This window comes from Drosophila pseudoobscura, chromosome 3 (genome assembly GCF_009870125.1).
Source record: "Drosophila pseudoobscura strain MV-25-SWS-2005 chromosome 3, UCI_Dpse_MV25, whole genome shotgun sequence".
Classification (NCBI taxonomy): domain Eukaryota; kingdom Metazoa; phylum Arthropoda; class Insecta; order Diptera; family Drosophilidae; genus Drosophila; species Drosophila pseudoobscura.
In genome coordinates, this window is record NC_046680.1 from 4762223 (window position 1) to 4779108 (window position 16886).

Consider the following 16886-nt stretch of genomic DNA (forward strand, 5'->3'; position numbering starts at 1 on the left):
GAAATATACAGCAGAAATTTCAAAATATACCGTAAATATACCGATAAAAACGAACTTAGCCCTCTTAACCCCCCTTTATTCAAAACAGTATAAAAACTTGAGTTAAGCCGCGAAAAACAATACTAGTAATAATAATTCTTCCATGATCCCATTCCACATTTTCTTCCACTCTGTTACATAGTACTACATATAGTAATATGTAGGATTTATACTAAAACTACCAAAAAATTACCTAAATATTCCTTCAATTTCAACGTCAAAAGGTTGGAATGCAACGCACCTTTCATTGCTAGGGATGGCAGTCGAGTGTACCAATTATGAGCGTATGACACTACACTGTCGGAGATCCGTTGGTTCCGATTTTCAGATTGCTGGCAGATTGCTATATGCTAATATAACAGACTGTAAGGAATTTTGTTAGCAGAACTCTTTGACTGCAGACTTTTTCTTTCATGTTGCGTCTTTCTTGCAGGTAAGACAGTTCATTATTCACTGTGATGCCATCTCTAATGCTCTTTCGATGCATTGAAAGATTTCCCTCATATTTGGCGCGCTCAACAGTTGCGCCCCGTAAATTTGAATGAATGAATGAAAATCATCAGCTTTCGCGTTTCTTTCTCCTATTTCTCATGAACTTCAAATTTTATTTGAATTATTAAATGTACATTATTGTGTTTAGAATTTATAAATATGCTTTTGGGAGTGTGTGTGTGGCTTCAACGCTCTTAATAAACACCATACTTGTATGGTTTTTCCCTCATAAATGGTGCTCTTTAAACTTTTCCTTAATTTCGATTATATTTTTGGTGACCAAACAATTTTTCAAAGTACATTACATTATATATAATAATTGGTAAAAATTTGAAATATATCTTCTACGACTACACTCTGTAAAATTTGCATATTTCTATTTCTATTTTGGGGTTTCAACTATTTTTTTCTGAATTGCTGATTGTTACTGAGTTGCCGTTACTTTGTTTTGTTAATGCTTAAAAGTTGCCTTTAAAATGTTATTTGAGAACTTCGCTGAGTTGTACAGTTGAAATACTTTGAGATTTGCAATTAAAATATCTAAAACTACTTTGTTTTTGCAAATCGTTTGTTTGTTGTGTGTGTGTTTTTTTTGGTGTGTGTGCCAGCAAAACGACGGTTTAAAATGTTCAATTAAAATTATAAGTACAATACATAAAATACTTTTATTAAATATATTTAGCGATATCACCACGATTTGTTGTTATTGTGCTCTTAAAAATCATGTAACAGAAAAGATTTATATGCTAAATTATGAATTAATTGTTATCTTTTACTGTTTCCTTCTTTTCGTTATATGTAAATGTTATATACTCGTATATTATAAATATTCATACGATTTGTATCGTCCCCACTGGCGGCTCCACTCCTCCTCGTTGGTTGCTGTCGTAAATGCAGTCAAAATACGCTTGCGTCTAAAAAATACATTCCCCTTTCAATCTGTGCGGTGTGTGCTGTTGTGGGCCCTTCCATCCTTCCATCCCTCCATGCTCCTTACCAATCTACAATCAAGTCTAAATCTGAATCGTTGCTCTACTGCTACACACCACTGCTTCCTCCGGTCTCCCCCTTCCTTTCCATTCCTCTCTGCTACACTCGTGGGTGTGTGTGCTTATGAAATTAGGCATACTGCGGTGCTTGGGTAAATGCAATGCCACGGCCCCTCCTTCTCCGTCAGCAGTCTCGTATTACAAGGTGCAGTATTCGGTGAGAATGGGTATGGATTTCAGCAGCTCGTTGATGTTATGCTGATCCAGATGGGCCACCAGCTTCTCGGAAGACTTGAGCAGATTGACACAGTTCTGGAGATTCTCGACAATCTCCTTGGTCATGCTGTCCGACGACTTGCTGATGAGCTCGGCCAGCTTCTTGCCCACCTCGTACTTCACCAGCTCATCCTGCAGGCGTTGCGCCTGGTCCTGCCCCGCCTGATGGGCCTGCGACAGATAGACCACGGAAAGTATGCACAGCGCAATCAGCGCTTCGTTCTGCATCACCAGGTGCTGAGCGGTCAGCATGCTGACCATGGCCTCCACAGTGCCCTCGTTGGCCAGGAACTCGCTCAGGCTGGTGCGATCATAGTCCTGGGTGAGCGGAATCCTGTCCGCTATCTGCTCGGCCGGGGCGTCGCCCTTGCGAGGCAGCGCATAGGCAATCTTGCTGAGATACGCATGCTTAATGAGCCAGGCCATCAGGCGCAGCGACTCCCCGGTGACGCCCGCGTAGTCCGACGATTTGCTCCAGTGCACCAGCTGCTCGATCAGCGTCTTGTTCTTCAGCAGCTCCAGGGCGAGTTTCTCTACAAAAAAGAGACATGCGGGGCTACAGGAAGGCGAACATGAAAAGGGGAACGTAAAATGGACTAACCCTGCCCGTCGACAGTCATTCGGAGAGTGCCTAGCAGCTTGAACACAACAGGTGGCTGATGGATCTCCAGCATGGGCAGAATGGTCTGCACCAGGCCCGCCTGGATCACCGCATTTTTGTTCGGCTTTGGTATGACCAAATTTCGCAACGCACTCAGCAGTGCGTGCTGCAGACGGACATCGTCCTTGACGCCATTGTTCTTGGCCAGCACCTCGAGCAGCTTGTTCATGGTCTGCTGCTCCACAAAGTAGATGCAGTGGCTGTCGGTGCGGGCAAAGTTGCCCAGGGCCAGCACCCCAGTGGTCAGCAGGTCAATGTCCGACGAGTCCAACCAGTCGACCATGTTCTTGAGCAGCGTTGTCGTGTACAGATAGTGCATCGATTCATCTGGAAAATGCAAGCAGTGAGGTTAACTGCGGCAAGATTGGGAGGGCTCTACTTACCGCCGGTGAGAATGAGAACGATCAGCTCGCAGGCGAGCTTCATCAGGGCCCGGGCCTCGCTTGTGCTGGCCAGAGTCTTGTACTTCTCAAGCAGATTGTAGATGGTCTCGCAGAGCCCGTCCTTGGCCAGCAGCAGCTTCACCTCGTCGCTCTCTGCCTGGTAGTGGAGCAGTTCCAGGCACATCTCGGCCAGGTCCGGGTTGGTCGAGGCGGCCAGAATGCGCGACAATTGAATGTTGAGCGACGCCTCGAAGTTCAGGTCCGCCACATTCTCCGTGAGAATGCTAAGCAGGGGCAGCGTGTTCAGCAGCAGATCCTCGTGCACCTCCACATTCGAGGCGCCCGTGGCGATGATCGCCTGCAGCTTCTTCATCACGCCCAGTTCCATGGCCCTCTTGGCCAGCCCCTCGCCACCCAGCAGATAGTTCGAGAGCAATCCTCCGCGCACCTTGATGAACTGCGCCGCATTGGCCACATCATCGATGCTGGCAATGTCGAGCAGCTGCAGCAGCACCGCATCCCCCTCCAGCTCCAGTATGAGGTCCCGGGCCTCGTCATTCAGGTAGCATATGTTCCCCAAGGCCCTGCAGATCTGTATGGGGAGCTCCATGCTGCCGTCCGGGGTCGGCACCTGCCGCAGGCACTCCAAAAAGGCTGCGATAATGTCGCGTTTGGTGAACTTCTTGCGCTGTACCTCCGACTTGGTAATCTCCGCTATGCACTTGGCCGCCTCCTTGCGCACGTTCGTGTCCTCGCATTGGGTCAACTCCAGGAAGCAGTCGGCCAGCTCATGCTTATCGAACAGCTTGGGGTCCTTGGTGGCCGAGATCTCGCACAGCAGGTTCGTCGTCTTGCTGTTGCCCGCACTCACGCTGGTCGTCTTCAGCTGCTCGATGAGCTCGTCGATTTCAGCTTCAGGAGAAAGCGGGGAACAAAGAGACGACAATATATCATTAATTAATCATTGTCCGAAATACATACATACAGTACAGGTAGAAGAAAGGTCTTCCGACCACAAAAACTATATATTATCTGAAGAAGTAGTTTGTCTTTTGAGAAATACCTATTTAAGGCAGAACAGGGGATGCTATGCTACATCAGGCTCTACAGCAGCAAGTCAAGTATCACTGTGCCCAATCATGCACACGACATCTATGATGCTCATTCCCTTTCACAGCATTCGCAGTCGAATGTCAATATGCCGCGGGACGAGGGACGTTCTACAGGGTAACGAGTATCCTATAGTCTATATGAAGACTGGTAAAACTATCTTATTCTGTCCCTTTTTTGCACAGCAAAATTGATTGCCAATTTCGATTATCATCTGTGCCCGAAGCCAGGACAGGCAAAGGACAGTGTTTTCAAAGGGAAATGACGTGCATGAATATATGTAGAATACGTGGGACATCTCCAGCCTGAACCAAAGCATATTCCTGTGTGGGTTTTGAGTATAAATAAAATGCCGGGCCATTAGAATCTAGTTAGGACAGAGCTGTGTGCTCAGGAAAACTTCTCGAGCGTGGGCCGCATTAAAGGACCATTTCCCTGCCCATAGCCACCAGATGCTCTGGGGCTATGAAGCGGGGGAGACCACAGACGGAGAAGTGATTTGCATAAGTCCTTGCCGCGGGCGAAACAAAAGCAATGTGCGAGAGCAATCACGGGTTCAAGGAGTAGATGTGGAATGGAGCTATAAACAGAGGAAATGAACACCCTTTAAAGACTTTTAAGACTTTGGGTTTGTCGAAGAGTAAAGGAATTCGCTGAGAATGCTTTATAGTTATGATATTGCGATTACCACTAAAGAGTTTATTCCCTTAGGAAGGTTCCAAAGGTTTTCCACTTGCATTAAACTTGAATTGGTTTTCATAGACACCTTTTGACTTCAAATAATGATCTTATTCTTTTCTAGTACATTAGAGAGAGAACGATTGAGAGCACAGAGAGAGGGAGAGAGGGAGAGAGACAGCAGAATGCCATGCCGGCAGATCATGCACACATACATGCACACCTCGATGTACAGTGGTTGTCTCGTTCTAGCATCTGGAACATAATGATCCCTGCCTCTTTTTCATAACGGAATGATCAGAGCTATTGCGTCCCATCAGCAAATTCTAAAGCGTTGCTCCCATCCGTTGTTCCGTTTCTGGAAAGCCACTAGCTCGGAGAAAAATACCTTGCAAAAATTGCGTAAAATGTGGCTTAAGTTTCAATTTGATTTTCCCTTTTTGAGCAGGTGCCTGGGCCCCAAACAGGCGCATCTGGGGGTGGGGGTGGGGTCTTTTATGGCCAGCATTATCACAATATTATTTCAGTCGTTCCCTTTTTTTGAAACACATTCGGACCGGGGAATGAATAGTAGGAGAAACGATGCGAAGCGAAGCGAAGCGAAGGACAAGGGCCCCGACCGACCCCCGTCGTCAGTCGACAACTGGCGACAGTTGGTGGCAGCAACATTGAGTGGAGTGGGGCAGCCAGGGTAGGGGCAATTCAACAAACTTTGTGGAGCATAAATAATGAATAGGTTAAACAAAGGGCAAAGGAGAACCCTACCGATGGGTGCCGCTGCTGCCACCCCTCCTCTTCGCAGCATCATTCGAACAAGGGAACGGCGGAGAGAACTAACTGCCAGACATGTTGCACTTAGAAAGGTAACTCTATCCTCAACCTCTGAACACGAGTATACAGTATACAGTATACATATGTACATATGTATAAATACAAATACAAATGCATATGCAGATTCACATTCAATGCAATCCCCTCAATAGGAAAATTGTGGCACTTGTTTGTGCCCTCTCCTCTTCTTCTGTCCTCTCTGCAACGCAGTGAATGCAATTGGAAGGACAGGTGGCAACCCCCGATGGACGCGGCAGACAGGTGCAGGTGGCGCAGGTCGTGCAGCGCTACTTCCGCCAGACAGAGACGGAGACAGAGGCAAAGAGTCTGCCTGCCACAGCCTTTTTTCGCTGTTGTGTTTTTTGTTTTGCGTGCCTCAAAATGTTTGCTTTGGTAACTGGTACTCGTTGGTATTCAGAGTGTGCCACATGCCGCTCCATCCCTCCGTCCCTCCATTACAGCCATCCATCCATTCCGTTCGAGTTCCGTGGCAAGTTCGTTAGCTTTTGCTTTGAGGAAGCCGAGGAGCCGGCGCCCATTTGAGGCATTTATTCGCTCCAGTTTCTGGGGCAATTGCTTCATTTTTTTTCAGTCTATTTTGCATTTCGGGACTTTGCCTGGTTTTATTTATTTTTTTTATGTATATTTTTTGCTGTATTTCGATTCTCCATCAAACGATGCACATCAAAAGTGGAAAAACAACATGAAGTTTTCCCGAAAACTAGTGCAAAAATATATGTATGTGTATTATATACATATGTACATATGTATGTACGTAGTTGCTGCTGTTGTTGCATGTTTGATTCGTGTGCAATTTCTGCTCCTTTTGTTTTGGGTCTCTGCAGAATGTGGGCTATGCCCCAGGAAGTTCGCGTGGCCCCGAAATGGAAACCATGGTAGTTTCTGGTGCAGAAATTTTTGCTATGGGAGCAGTCGTAAATATTGAATGGATTTCGGGTGAAGCTGGCAATCAATATTTGTTAGTCCTCTTCCACTGGGTGTTCAGTTCTACTCAGGAACTTCAGAAGAATATCCCAGGAATATATTTGGTAGCCTTTTGATCGAAAAGTATCCCAGAAAATTGTATTTATTGGATATCCTCGATCTTCATTAACGAACGTTTATAAAGTATCATTATAGATCGGGAAATGTAGAAACGTAGACTTAAGGGGAGTTCCCGTTCTAAGGTTTACAAATTTAGGCATTCTTTCGTTACAGAATTTAGTGTTCTGAAAAAAACGTTACTTTAAACTAAAGGAAGTAATTTATTAAATTTTTGCATTCAAAAAATATCACGAAATGCCAGCTCCGGTACGAGCGTTGAAACATTATAATCGGTTGATTCCTCGATGTTTTAGAGCATTTTTAAATATTTTTAGATTAACTAATTTAATAAATTCCTTTTTTTAGCTACAAGCAAACCATACCAAAAAGTACTTTCGTAATACTTTATTTTGTATCTAAAACAAATTCCTGCTCGTACCTTATAACGGGAATTTCCCCCTAATATAGCTATTTTATATACAAATACACATAATTCTGTTTTTACACGGCCTTTTTTTACACAGTTTTGAAATAACACGGTTTGAAAATCAAAAATTGTTAATTTTGTACACGGTTTTTTTCCACTTAATATAACATTTAAAATAACATCACATATATATATGTATATAAAAACACACACAGCTCACGAACAGCTATGAACCAAACGAAAACAAGAAATATCACAAGGAGAATATGTACATCAATGTCTTTTTTTACCCGGTTTTTAAGGAACAAATCTACCGTGTAACAACGGAATAATTTTTAAGATGCATGATTTGAATTTAGTGCTAACTGAAATGTATTTACTTGATAAATATACCTAGAAAATTAGTATGATATATACGAATTTACGATCCTTCGACCATAAACGAACGAAAATAAGAAATTTCTGAAGATTTCCATTGGAAAACTATTTCTTCCCCACTTCTTCTTTCACGGTATCTATCTGTTTTGTTTCTTAATTCTTAGTGATGGTACTATCGGCAACTATCGCCAGCTAGGGGTGGGCTGGAAGTCCCGCACTCAAAAGGGAGTCACAGTCACAGTCACAGTAGAAAAAGCAGAGTGATTTGGTTTGGTTACTTAATTTATTCACAAATTTTAGCTTTGAACAGATATCCCCGATATAGTACAATTTGGACAAGGGCAGGGGCAGGGGCGACTTTGAGTGCTCTGATGGGGAGAATGTGGAGCAGGAGGAGGAGTAGTTGAGTCTTGGGGCAAGACTAGACCTCTGTGGGCTGCTGCTTCTTTGGATTACTTGACAGAAACGGCCTAGGGCTGGACTTCCCGATCTCGAAGAGCGCCTTGCAGGCTGCTAACGGCAGGTCCTCCGCATGGTGGCGCATATTTTCCAGATCGCCCTGCCTCGCCCGCAGGCGCAGAGTGTCGCCTACGAAGGAATGGAAGGAACATGACAACACATGACAACACATGACAACACATGAACCCTCCTGGGCGGATCGAACAACTCACGCAGTCTCGTCTCCTGCTGGCAGTTCACCTTCAGGTCTTGGATGTACACGCTCTCGATCTCCTGCTCCAGCTCCTGGCGCTGCTCCTCCGTGTACTTGGCGGCGGTCTTCGGGCTCATGTAGTAGGCTATATTCCTGGAATGGCTGAAGCGGACCAAGCTGTGGGTGCTGCGGAGTGGATTGGATAGGAGATGTGTATCCTCGCCGCAACTCTGGGCTGTTCCCTGAACGACTACTCACCTGGTGCGCTTGAAGCTGTAGTCGGGCACGGTGCTTAGGAAATGCATGGTGAGGAACATGAAGAGCAGCGCACACACCATTCCGATGGCCAGATGTTCGGTCTGGAACAGCGCCTGACTCTGGGGCACGCGCTGATTGGCCGCCATATAGGGGCGTCGCGGCGTACCCCCATCGTAGTCCTCCTCTTCCTCCTCCTGCTCCACATTCTCCCCATCAGAGTACTCGGAGTCGCCCATGCCCATGTCCAAAGTGTACTTTATCCGCCTCTCGTGGTCCGTTAGGCAGTCGGCGGCCTCGCTGATGCGGCGGAAGGCCATTTCGGCGCCAGGAGCCCGGTTCTTGTCGGGATGGAGGCGCAGGGCCAGCCTCTTGTAGGAGCGCTTCACCTCCGAGAAGGGGTCGTTCTGCGAGAGGCCCAGCACCTCGTAGTGGTTGCGGCATCGCAGTACCTTCTGAACAACGTCCAGCATCTCGGCGGTGAAGGCGTGCGGCAGTGCGTCCGACTGTAAGGTGGGGCCGAAAATCTGATCGCCGCCGACATTCGAGTCGCCGCACAATCGAATCACTATGGTCTTAATCTCCAAGAGGGCCTCGATCTGTCTGCGATCTGTGGTCATTAACAGGGCCTCGCGGATCCGTTCCAAGGCGTGGTCGTAGTTGCCCAGGCACAGGTCGCTGACCAGCCGGTCGTGGAGTTGGCATCTCGCTTGACCAGGCATCACGGTGGCTTCCTCCTCTTCCTGCTCTGTCCAGGTGGCGTCCTCCTCTTCCTGCGCTGTCCTGGTGGCTTCTCCATTATCTCTCCGTCCTGCCCAGCAGCGTGCAAAGGCAAAAAGTGTGTGTTTGTTTTGTTTTGTTTGTTTGACGAACTTTTGATTTTGAGAAAGCTGTGTGCGTGTCAAGACAGCAGAGGGGATTTGGGAATCTTTTCAAATTTTGACGGTTTTTTGCAATTTGGAGATGTAAAACCCATTTTCGGTTTAGCAATTAGAATTAAGCATTTGATTGAACAAAAACGATGTGTGAGCGAGAGGACGATATGTATTTGTTTGGCTTTTTGAATATCGTTTTTGGCACTAATTTATGGTTATGTCTGGCAGTCGAGATTGGACGAAGACTGTGGGAAAACGATCACAACGAATAGCCATGAATGAGTCATAGCAGTTAGCTTGATAAGTTTCAGAGCAATCAGTATTGTCCATCCAGACTGAATAGTATTTTCATAGCATCCAGCTTTCATAGGGGCATAGAATCCAGAGTTAACAGTTTCATACCGACCAGCTTTAATAGCAATCAGCTTTTGAGTCGTTTAATAGCAGAAAGATATGATGACATTTTCTTGAAACAGCAGTTTAATTTGAAGTTATTCGGGCACTCCACCTGCTTTGATCTCTTGCAATGTTTATATGTTGTATGCCTTCCCTTCCCCTCCCTGGCAAAGTATTTACAGTGTGTACACACTCCCTTTAAGTGGAATACAGATGAATGCGTGTACATACGGGTATGCACACACTGGCCTCAAAGGGCAGGGCTCAAACGTTGACAAAGTTCATCTTCAGTTTATGGACCACTTGAAATAACTCTGTGTTGGCAATCGAAGTGTGGGGGACTTGAATTGACAGCACTTCAGACCCCAAGAAGTATGCTTCAAAAGCTTCGAAAGGGACAGCCTACTGTGTGCCAAAAGGGAGGACAGGACACAGGACAGGACTCACTCGCAAGTTAATTGAAATTAATTTCTATGCCAATTTGAATGGGGGCACGAACTCAATTAAAACAGAACGAACAGAACGACAGTCCATCCCCCATTGCTGCCCCTCCCATTCATTTATTCATTCATTCTCAAGGCCATTAGACGGGGCCGAATTCTTATTAGCAGTAAAAGGAATCAAGAGAGGGCGAACAAGAAAAAGGAAATCACAAGTCAAACAGCCAGATGAGGCGCACCGCCAGAGGAATACGCAAAAAGGGCAGCCGCCACATGCCGGGGGCCTGGGACGGGTTTCCTCGCAATAAATTCGTTGCCGGGCAAACTAAAATACTCGTAACAGCCAGCTAATCCCGGAAAGCTGCGTGGAACGAATGAACAACAACGAAAAAAGCAGCCCAAAATAATAATAATAACCATAAAGAAGAGGCAGCAGCACTGGGGTGCTCTGATATCGGTCTTATCAGCGCTTTGGGGTTGGTTGCTGGGGTGCTGGATTGCTGGGTTGATGCCACAAGCCAAGCGACAGTCAAATTGTGTCGAAGCAAACTCCAAGCGAACGCGTCGACAAAATGCAGACACAAAGGACCAATTAAATTCTAAAGCGAGTGAGCCAAAGCGGGCAGGAGAAGGACCCCCATCCGTGGGTCTTGGAACTGGCAGTGGGTCTCGCAACGTTGGGTCCCAGCTGCCGACGGCTGGAGATGTGGGGGAAGTGGACTGCTGCTCTGCCAAGGCACGTTTAAGTGCTCTGGGATGTTGCTGCGTTCCTCCGCCACAGAAAGGGTATATTAACAGAGCTGTCGGTGGATGCGGGGCATACTGGAACCGAAAACTGTGTATAAAGGCGTGTATAAAGCTATTATTTTTTAGACAGATATTCCAGGGTATCGCAAGCTATTGGACGTTTCATTACATTTATCCATTGTTATTTGTTATGCCACCCCTGGGGGTGGTTTCAATGGGGGAGGCGAGTGTTGAAACATGCCGGTAAACCTTGCACCTCACAGGAGGCATATTCATTTATTAATGCGTCGTCACTGCTGCTGCTCCCAGCGGTGGTTCAGTGGCGGGGCTTAGGTGGATGGTTTCTTCCACCACAGCCACAGCTAGTGGCACAGTCCCAGTTAGAGGGAGAAAGTCACACACACACACACACACACACACACACACACACTCAATTCCCGCCAGAATTGCAGAATTGCGAGCGCTTGTGCCATTAGAGGATAAAGGAGAGAAATCTGATTGGATTGAGTCCACCGGTAGCCGGTGCACTTAGCACCCGGTCAACTCGGGAGAGCTGGGGAGATCATCTAATCTGGAGCCCCCACTGTGCAAAGAAGCCGAGCAGAAAAACTCGTAAATATTGATTTTTCTCACATAACTCTGGCATCTGAGGGCAAAGACTGGGACTAGCAAAGAGCACACACACACATCCCATCTAGCGCGCCCGCCGACCAACTCCTCCCACTGGCTGCCACACCGCCGAAACGTAGGGCAGACAAATAGAAGTAGGAGACACACTCGAGAGCACCCGGCACGGCACGGCACGGCACGGCACTGCACCTGGTCTCGATTGGGTGTCTTCGCAGCTCATAAATGTATAAATATGTTTGGTGTGGGCACGGGCAGTACATGTTGCACACACACACACACACAGAGAGAGAGAGATGGATTTTACTTATACAATGACACGCATGAGTTGCATTTGTTTATATTGGGGGGCTGCGCCGCAAGCAACAAACAAAACGTAAAGAACGGAATCTGTGTGTTGTGTTCCCGCATTAAAAGAGCAGCATACAGCACACAGCATACATAAAAATGAAGAACTCATTTCCTTCTCACTTATTCCTTATTAATTATTGCTACTCACTCGCCATGTTTGCCGCCGCTGACCGCTTTTGTTGATTATTCCGTCGCGCTTCTTCTCCCTGAACTGCCTGCCGCAGATGGTTTAGTGGATAGGCACGTTTATCACTTTTTTGTGGCTTGTGGGCTTGACAATGCTATATAGCTAATCTAATTGTTAACACATCGAAAAAACTGAACACATATTACTGATTTTGCTGCTGCTGCATTTATTCCAATTCCAAAACACGTACACCCGCACCCGCACTAACAACAAAAACTGCGACTAGGGATGTTAAATATATATCGAATACTTTTATATATATATTTTTTTTATATTTTTGTATATTTGTGATTTTTCTGTTTTTTTATTTATTTTAAAAACTCGACACTATGTTGTTCTTGTGAGCACATTTATCGATCAAATATACCGATAAAATACACGCAGAAATTAACCAAAACATACTGCCTCATTTAAAAATATACCGTTAATATACTGACAAATTCAAGTTCTTTTTACATATTCCTCGATTTTGATCTTCCGTGGAATATTACTATATATATAGCACATTTAGCCATGTCCACATAATTTTATACGATTAATAAATCAATTTTCTACAAGATTGGATAGTTTTTAATCCTTGCTTTTATTGCATATATTGTAAAAAAAAGGGTTAAACGAAAAAGAAGAGTCGCAATGTTGCTGGTATTTAAGGACGTGATGCGTGTATAGCCCTTTGTACACCCTATTTCGTTAATTTTATATGAAGATCAAACGTAATTTATTAAGACCTTTTCTCAAATTGATATTCTTTAGACATATTCAAGTACATTATTAGTATCTTGGATACCTACGAAGTCTTGAATGACAAACAATTTCTCAATTCTATAATATCCATTTCCTCCAGGGTATGTGTGCATGGCATTAGCAACATGTTTATGTATGGAATGAGACTCATTGTTGCCAAAGCGAACTGCGGCGAAATCAAATTCGATTCAAAAAACGACCAATTCTTTGTTCCGTTGAATAATACTATCTATATGGAACATTTAGCCATGCCCATTTTATGGAACTGGAGAAAAAAAGGTACGGACAACAGGCAAAAAACTTCGAATTTTGTCGGCATGCAAGGTTAAAACTCACCCTTTTTCTCAACATGCTAGGGAAATCATGGCATATAGTAATCTGGGGTGATACCAAACCAGGCTGCCAGGGATGTGGCACTGTTAAATGTCCATGTTAATTCTATGTTAAAGGTAGCGCGGTAGAGTTGCCCCCGCACACGCAGAATCTGATTGTTTATCTCTTAAAATTGTGCTTACTTTAAGAAAATACACATTTAGTCAAATAAAAAGATACCATAAAATAGTTTAGAGACTGATTTGGCCGGAATTGTATGAAATAGAGCACATCAGCATAGTCAAACAAGTACTGCGTGGCCGCGACAACACTGCGCTATCAAGGCATAAAATAATTTACATTTATAAACTTTGCGCTGCGTTTTCCCTCTGGCCGTTTAATCACAACACCATTTGTGGAGTGATTTGCTGCGAGGACTGTTCGTAAAGGCTGGTAAAATTGGAAAAATAACTAAGCAGAACGCAAAAATGCCGCCAGCGTCCGCGGTGAACAGTAACAATGCGGCTGCACAGGCAGCCAAGGCAGAGCGTGCAGAGAAGTTGCGAGGGGCGCTCAGAAAATTCATTGTGGCGGATCGCCAGCGCCGGCAGGGGGAGTACGATGCCTATTGCGAGCAGATGCGTGTGCGGCGGGAGGAGGAGGAGCGGGAGCGCGAGAACCAGCAGGCTCTGGAGGAAACACGTGACGAGATCACCAAGCTGGACGAGCAGCTGGCGGATCTGCACAGTCAGAAGCACCAGCTGTTGGTCCAGCTTAAGAAGGTGCTCAACGAAGATGAAACACGCAAAAAGCAGGCCAAGGAGAACGAACTGTTTGCCATGCAACAGGCCGCGGCCACCGTGGCCACCTCGGTATTTCTACCGACCCTGCGACTACAGCATCACCAGCAACTAGCGAAAGTATGCATACGATTGGCAGCTAAAATCAGCCGCAATTTATCAGAGTTTGTTATCGTTTCAGCCACCGCCCGGCAACCAGTCGGGGAAGCGAGGGCGAAGTCCTTCGCCCCCCAATCATGCGTATTACAAGAGCACCGCCAGCTTTGCCCAACAAAGTAAGCCAGACTGCGGTCAAGGGCTGACACTTACAGTGAACGCTGCCAAAGACAGACGAAGACAGATTTGAATTTACGTTTAACCACAACACACTTGACACACAATCGTTGCTCAGGGAGCCTTCACTGTACTTGATTAGCGTTGTACTATTTGCATGACCAAAACCCCAGTCCCTAGCCTCCAGTCCCTCCCAATCATGATATACTCATTTGATTCCGCACACTAATCGCTAACCCACACAGGCACACAACTTATTTTCATTTCGTTATTTGTTTACGATTGATTCGCAGAACACGATGACTACCGTCGTGCCGCGGACTATGCTAGATTATCATGGAACAGTAAGAACCACAATCGATACAACACCCATCCATAGAACACCTGCAACATAACTAGCACCAACGCATCCATCACAGCCCGCCGCCCCACGTCTAATAAGCACTTTCGCTTCCTCTATGTTGCAGAGACCACGGCGCAGTATCCCAGTACGGGCACCCTGTTCTACCAGACCACCGCAGCGCCGCCAACCACACAGCAGCAGGCGGACGCCCGACTGCCGGCCATCTACAATTACGCCCTGCCCCTGAGACAGGCTTACCATGTGGAGCTGCCGAGTGCTACGGTGAGCAAGGCCTCCGACACTCAGTCGCCGAAGGCTCAGCCGATGCAGGTGCTGCACATCAATCTGGATCAACCGCCCATCTCCCAGTCTGACCTGGTGGTGCAGGCCACCAGTGTCGCCAACAGCTTGTCCATTCAGACGTCCAAGCCGCAGGTGACAATGGAGAAGCTGCCGGAACGATATCACATTGAGGTGAAGCATGACGGTGCGCCACAGAACCATGTACCACCGCCGCCGCATTTGCTGTCGGAAGGCGTGATCTTTAAGCCGATGATGAGCGAGCTCTCAATGCATCCCAATGTGCTGCAAATAAGCACCAGCCAGGTGAGTGGGACAGAACAGAACAGACGATGCTGTGCAACAGTTGGGCCTAACAGAAATATTCTCTCTTTCTATGACAGAATTCCAAGACTACTGGCAGCATTACACAAGGCTTTCCCCCGGGACGGGGAAGCTCAGGCCATGAGGGGCAATTGAACCGACAACAGCTGTCGCTGCTGCCTGGCCAGACGGCTACTCCACCCGTTTCGAGCTCTGGACCTGTACCGCCGGCAGCCGGACAGCAACTGCAATATGCACGACGCTTGTACTAGCTCTACCTTCAGATTCACATCTAGATCTAGATCTCCAGATCTCTAGATCTAGAGCCCCTTCTATGAAACTCACTTAGTAATCAAGATACGATTTTTAATGGAGATTATATTGACTACGCTGCCTGTTTGCGGTTAGCCACACACGAAATAAAGAACACAATAATGGCGTCCCTATTTTCCAATCGAATATACAGATTTTTAATATTTAGTTATCTATGTACATACATATGTATGTATATACATATAGAATGTGTAATATTTATCCGCCTGATACTCTCGCAGAACCAAAGATCTCACAGCCCAGTTGCTTGGCCAGCTGTGGAAACAACTTCCATGCTGATCCGTTCGCGAACGAGGAGGGGGCTTTCATTAGATTTTTCCCTGTGGGGTGGTGGATAAGTGGGATGATAATTTGCGAATTAACTCAAGTGTGACGCATGCTGCTTTCCAAATCCGCGCTACCGAGAGCTTTTCCTTCATCATAATGGCATTTCATTCCTCTTGAGGGACAATTCCATTTGTTACTTAATGTGTAATTTGCCATTTGCCAGATGTACGCCACGCTGGAGAGGAAACTGGAAATTCATAGTCAACAAGTGATTCATAATCGTTTCTGTATTGTCAATAATTGGGTTTGGTTGTTCGGTAGTTGTTGTTCTTCTAGAATCTATCTGATCGTCTGGGGGAAATACATTTACATACGGAACGCCATAAGGTTAATTGTACGGAGCACCACTTGTTAATTAGCAATGTCAGCAGCGGGAAAGACAAATATGTCGGATACAGTTAGGGCTCGCTGTTTTCGGATCCAAAAAATAAAATTTCGAAGCCACGTTCTCTACAATTGGATTACGAAATTAATTTGGAAACCAGTTGTTGTGTGTCAAGGAAAAGTTACAGACAATTACAACGGATACCTCTCGCCTCCTCTCTGCCTCACCCCCGCTGCATGTAATTAAAAGCGGAAGCCATGCCCGAAGCCATAGTAGGGCCAACCAGGCCTTGTCGCTGGGGTGGGGAAAACTGCCGTTGGAGCCCCAACTGGTTGCACGTAAATACTTTCAGGCGCAAACCTGTTCCCTCTTTAAGCAACGCCTACGACAGTGCACAAAACCGCAGTATCGTGAAAGTCGCAGGGAAATAGGCCCGTTCTCGAATCCCTTATCGCCATAATTGCTTAAAAGCGACAGCCTATAGATTTGATTACTGATGATTCTTAGCCACGATTGATTGGTAAAGCCCTTATAATTCCATACTAATGTTCTATAGGTGCTTTTTGTCAATTCCTCTTTTAATAAATTTTTGTGGAATCGAAATTGAGAAAACTGGCTTCAAATCTTGCTGTTCACAATCTCCCAATCTCTTGGGCCGCGGGGCAGATTCACAATCATTACGTACAGGCAGAGAGGCAGAGGCAGAGACAGAGGGCAGAAAGGGAGCTTATCAGCCTTCACCACAACCACCGAAACGCCGCTGGTAATTTGCATAAATAAACAAAAGGTTCACCATTTGGTAACAAAAACAAAAGCAAAACAAAAAACAAAACAAGTTAGTGCAATTAAATCGTACTGAAAAAACGGCTGCTGCCCCCCTGAACGATGTCATCGTCACCTAAAGTTGGAGGGGGGGACTTGGTTCGGGGAACCGTAACGAACAAAATGCTACGCGCCAACATCACAACACAAATTGGGGGGCCGAGCG

General features: G+C 46.0%; 3 protein-coding genes and 2 long non-coding RNA genes across 8 annotated transcripts; 2 read left to right on the forward strand and 3 right to left on the reverse strand.

Annotated features, from left to right (window-relative positions):
• Positions 1-1176, forward strand: LOC26533001 (uncharacterized). The gene is made up of 2 exons (XR_001452034.2): positions 1-404; positions 473-1176. It is a non-coding gene; the product is annotated as an uncharacterized lncRNA (long non-coding RNA).
• Positions 779-11927, reverse strand: vimar (visceral mesodermal armadillo-repeats). The gene is made up of 4 exons (XM_002138142.3): positions 11800-11927; positions 2841-3752; positions 2398-2784; positions 779-2329 (listed from the first exon to the last, which is right to left on the reverse strand). Exons 1-4 carry the CDS (start codon positions 11804-11806, stop codon positions 1719-1721), a joined length of 1917 nt encoding a protein of 638 aa, XP_002138178.2. The 5' UTR covers positions 11807-11927; the 3' UTR covers positions 779-1718.
• Positions 7573-11882, reverse strand: LOC4803449 (dnaJ homolog subfamily B member 14). The gene is made up of 4 exons (XM_001360133.4): positions 11800-11882; positions 8219-9026; positions 7980-8146; positions 7573-7896 (listed from the first exon to the last, which is right to left on the reverse strand). Exons 1-4 carry the CDS (start codon positions 11804-11806, stop codon positions 7730-7732), a joined length of 1149 nt encoding a protein of 382 aa, XP_001360170.3. The 5' UTR covers positions 11807-11882; the 3' UTR covers positions 7573-7729.
• A 1089-nt stretch (positions 11928-13016) lies between the features above and the next one.
• LOC4803450 (G protein pathway suppressor 2) lies at positions 13017-15372 on the forward strand. Of its 4 annotated transcripts, none has more exons than XM_015183596.2 (5): positions 13017-13814; positions 13858-13969; positions 14261-14311; positions 14435-14916; positions 14994-15372. In XM_015183596.2, exons 1-5 carry the CDS (start codon positions 13383-13385, stop codon positions 15183-15185), a joined length of 1269 nt encoding a protein of 422 aa, XP_015039082.1. In that variant the 5' UTR covers positions 13017-13382; the 3' UTR covers positions 15186-15372. The 4 variants fall into 4 exon arrangements, with proteins under 4 accessions (XP_015039082.1, XP_001360171.1, XP_015039081.1 ...); XM_001360134.4 differs by having other exon boundaries at positions 13019-13814; positions 13876-13969; XM_015183595.2 differs by lacking the exon at positions 14261-14311 and having other exon boundaries at positions 13019-13814.
• Positions 15263-16879, reverse strand: LOC117183601 (uncharacterized). Its single transcript, XR_004468731.1, has 2 exons — positions 16088-16879; positions 15263-16023 (listed from the first exon to the last, which is right to left on the reverse strand). It is a non-coding gene; the product is annotated as an uncharacterized lncRNA (long non-coding RNA).
• Between the last annotated feature and the right edge of the window lie 7 nt (positions 16880-16886).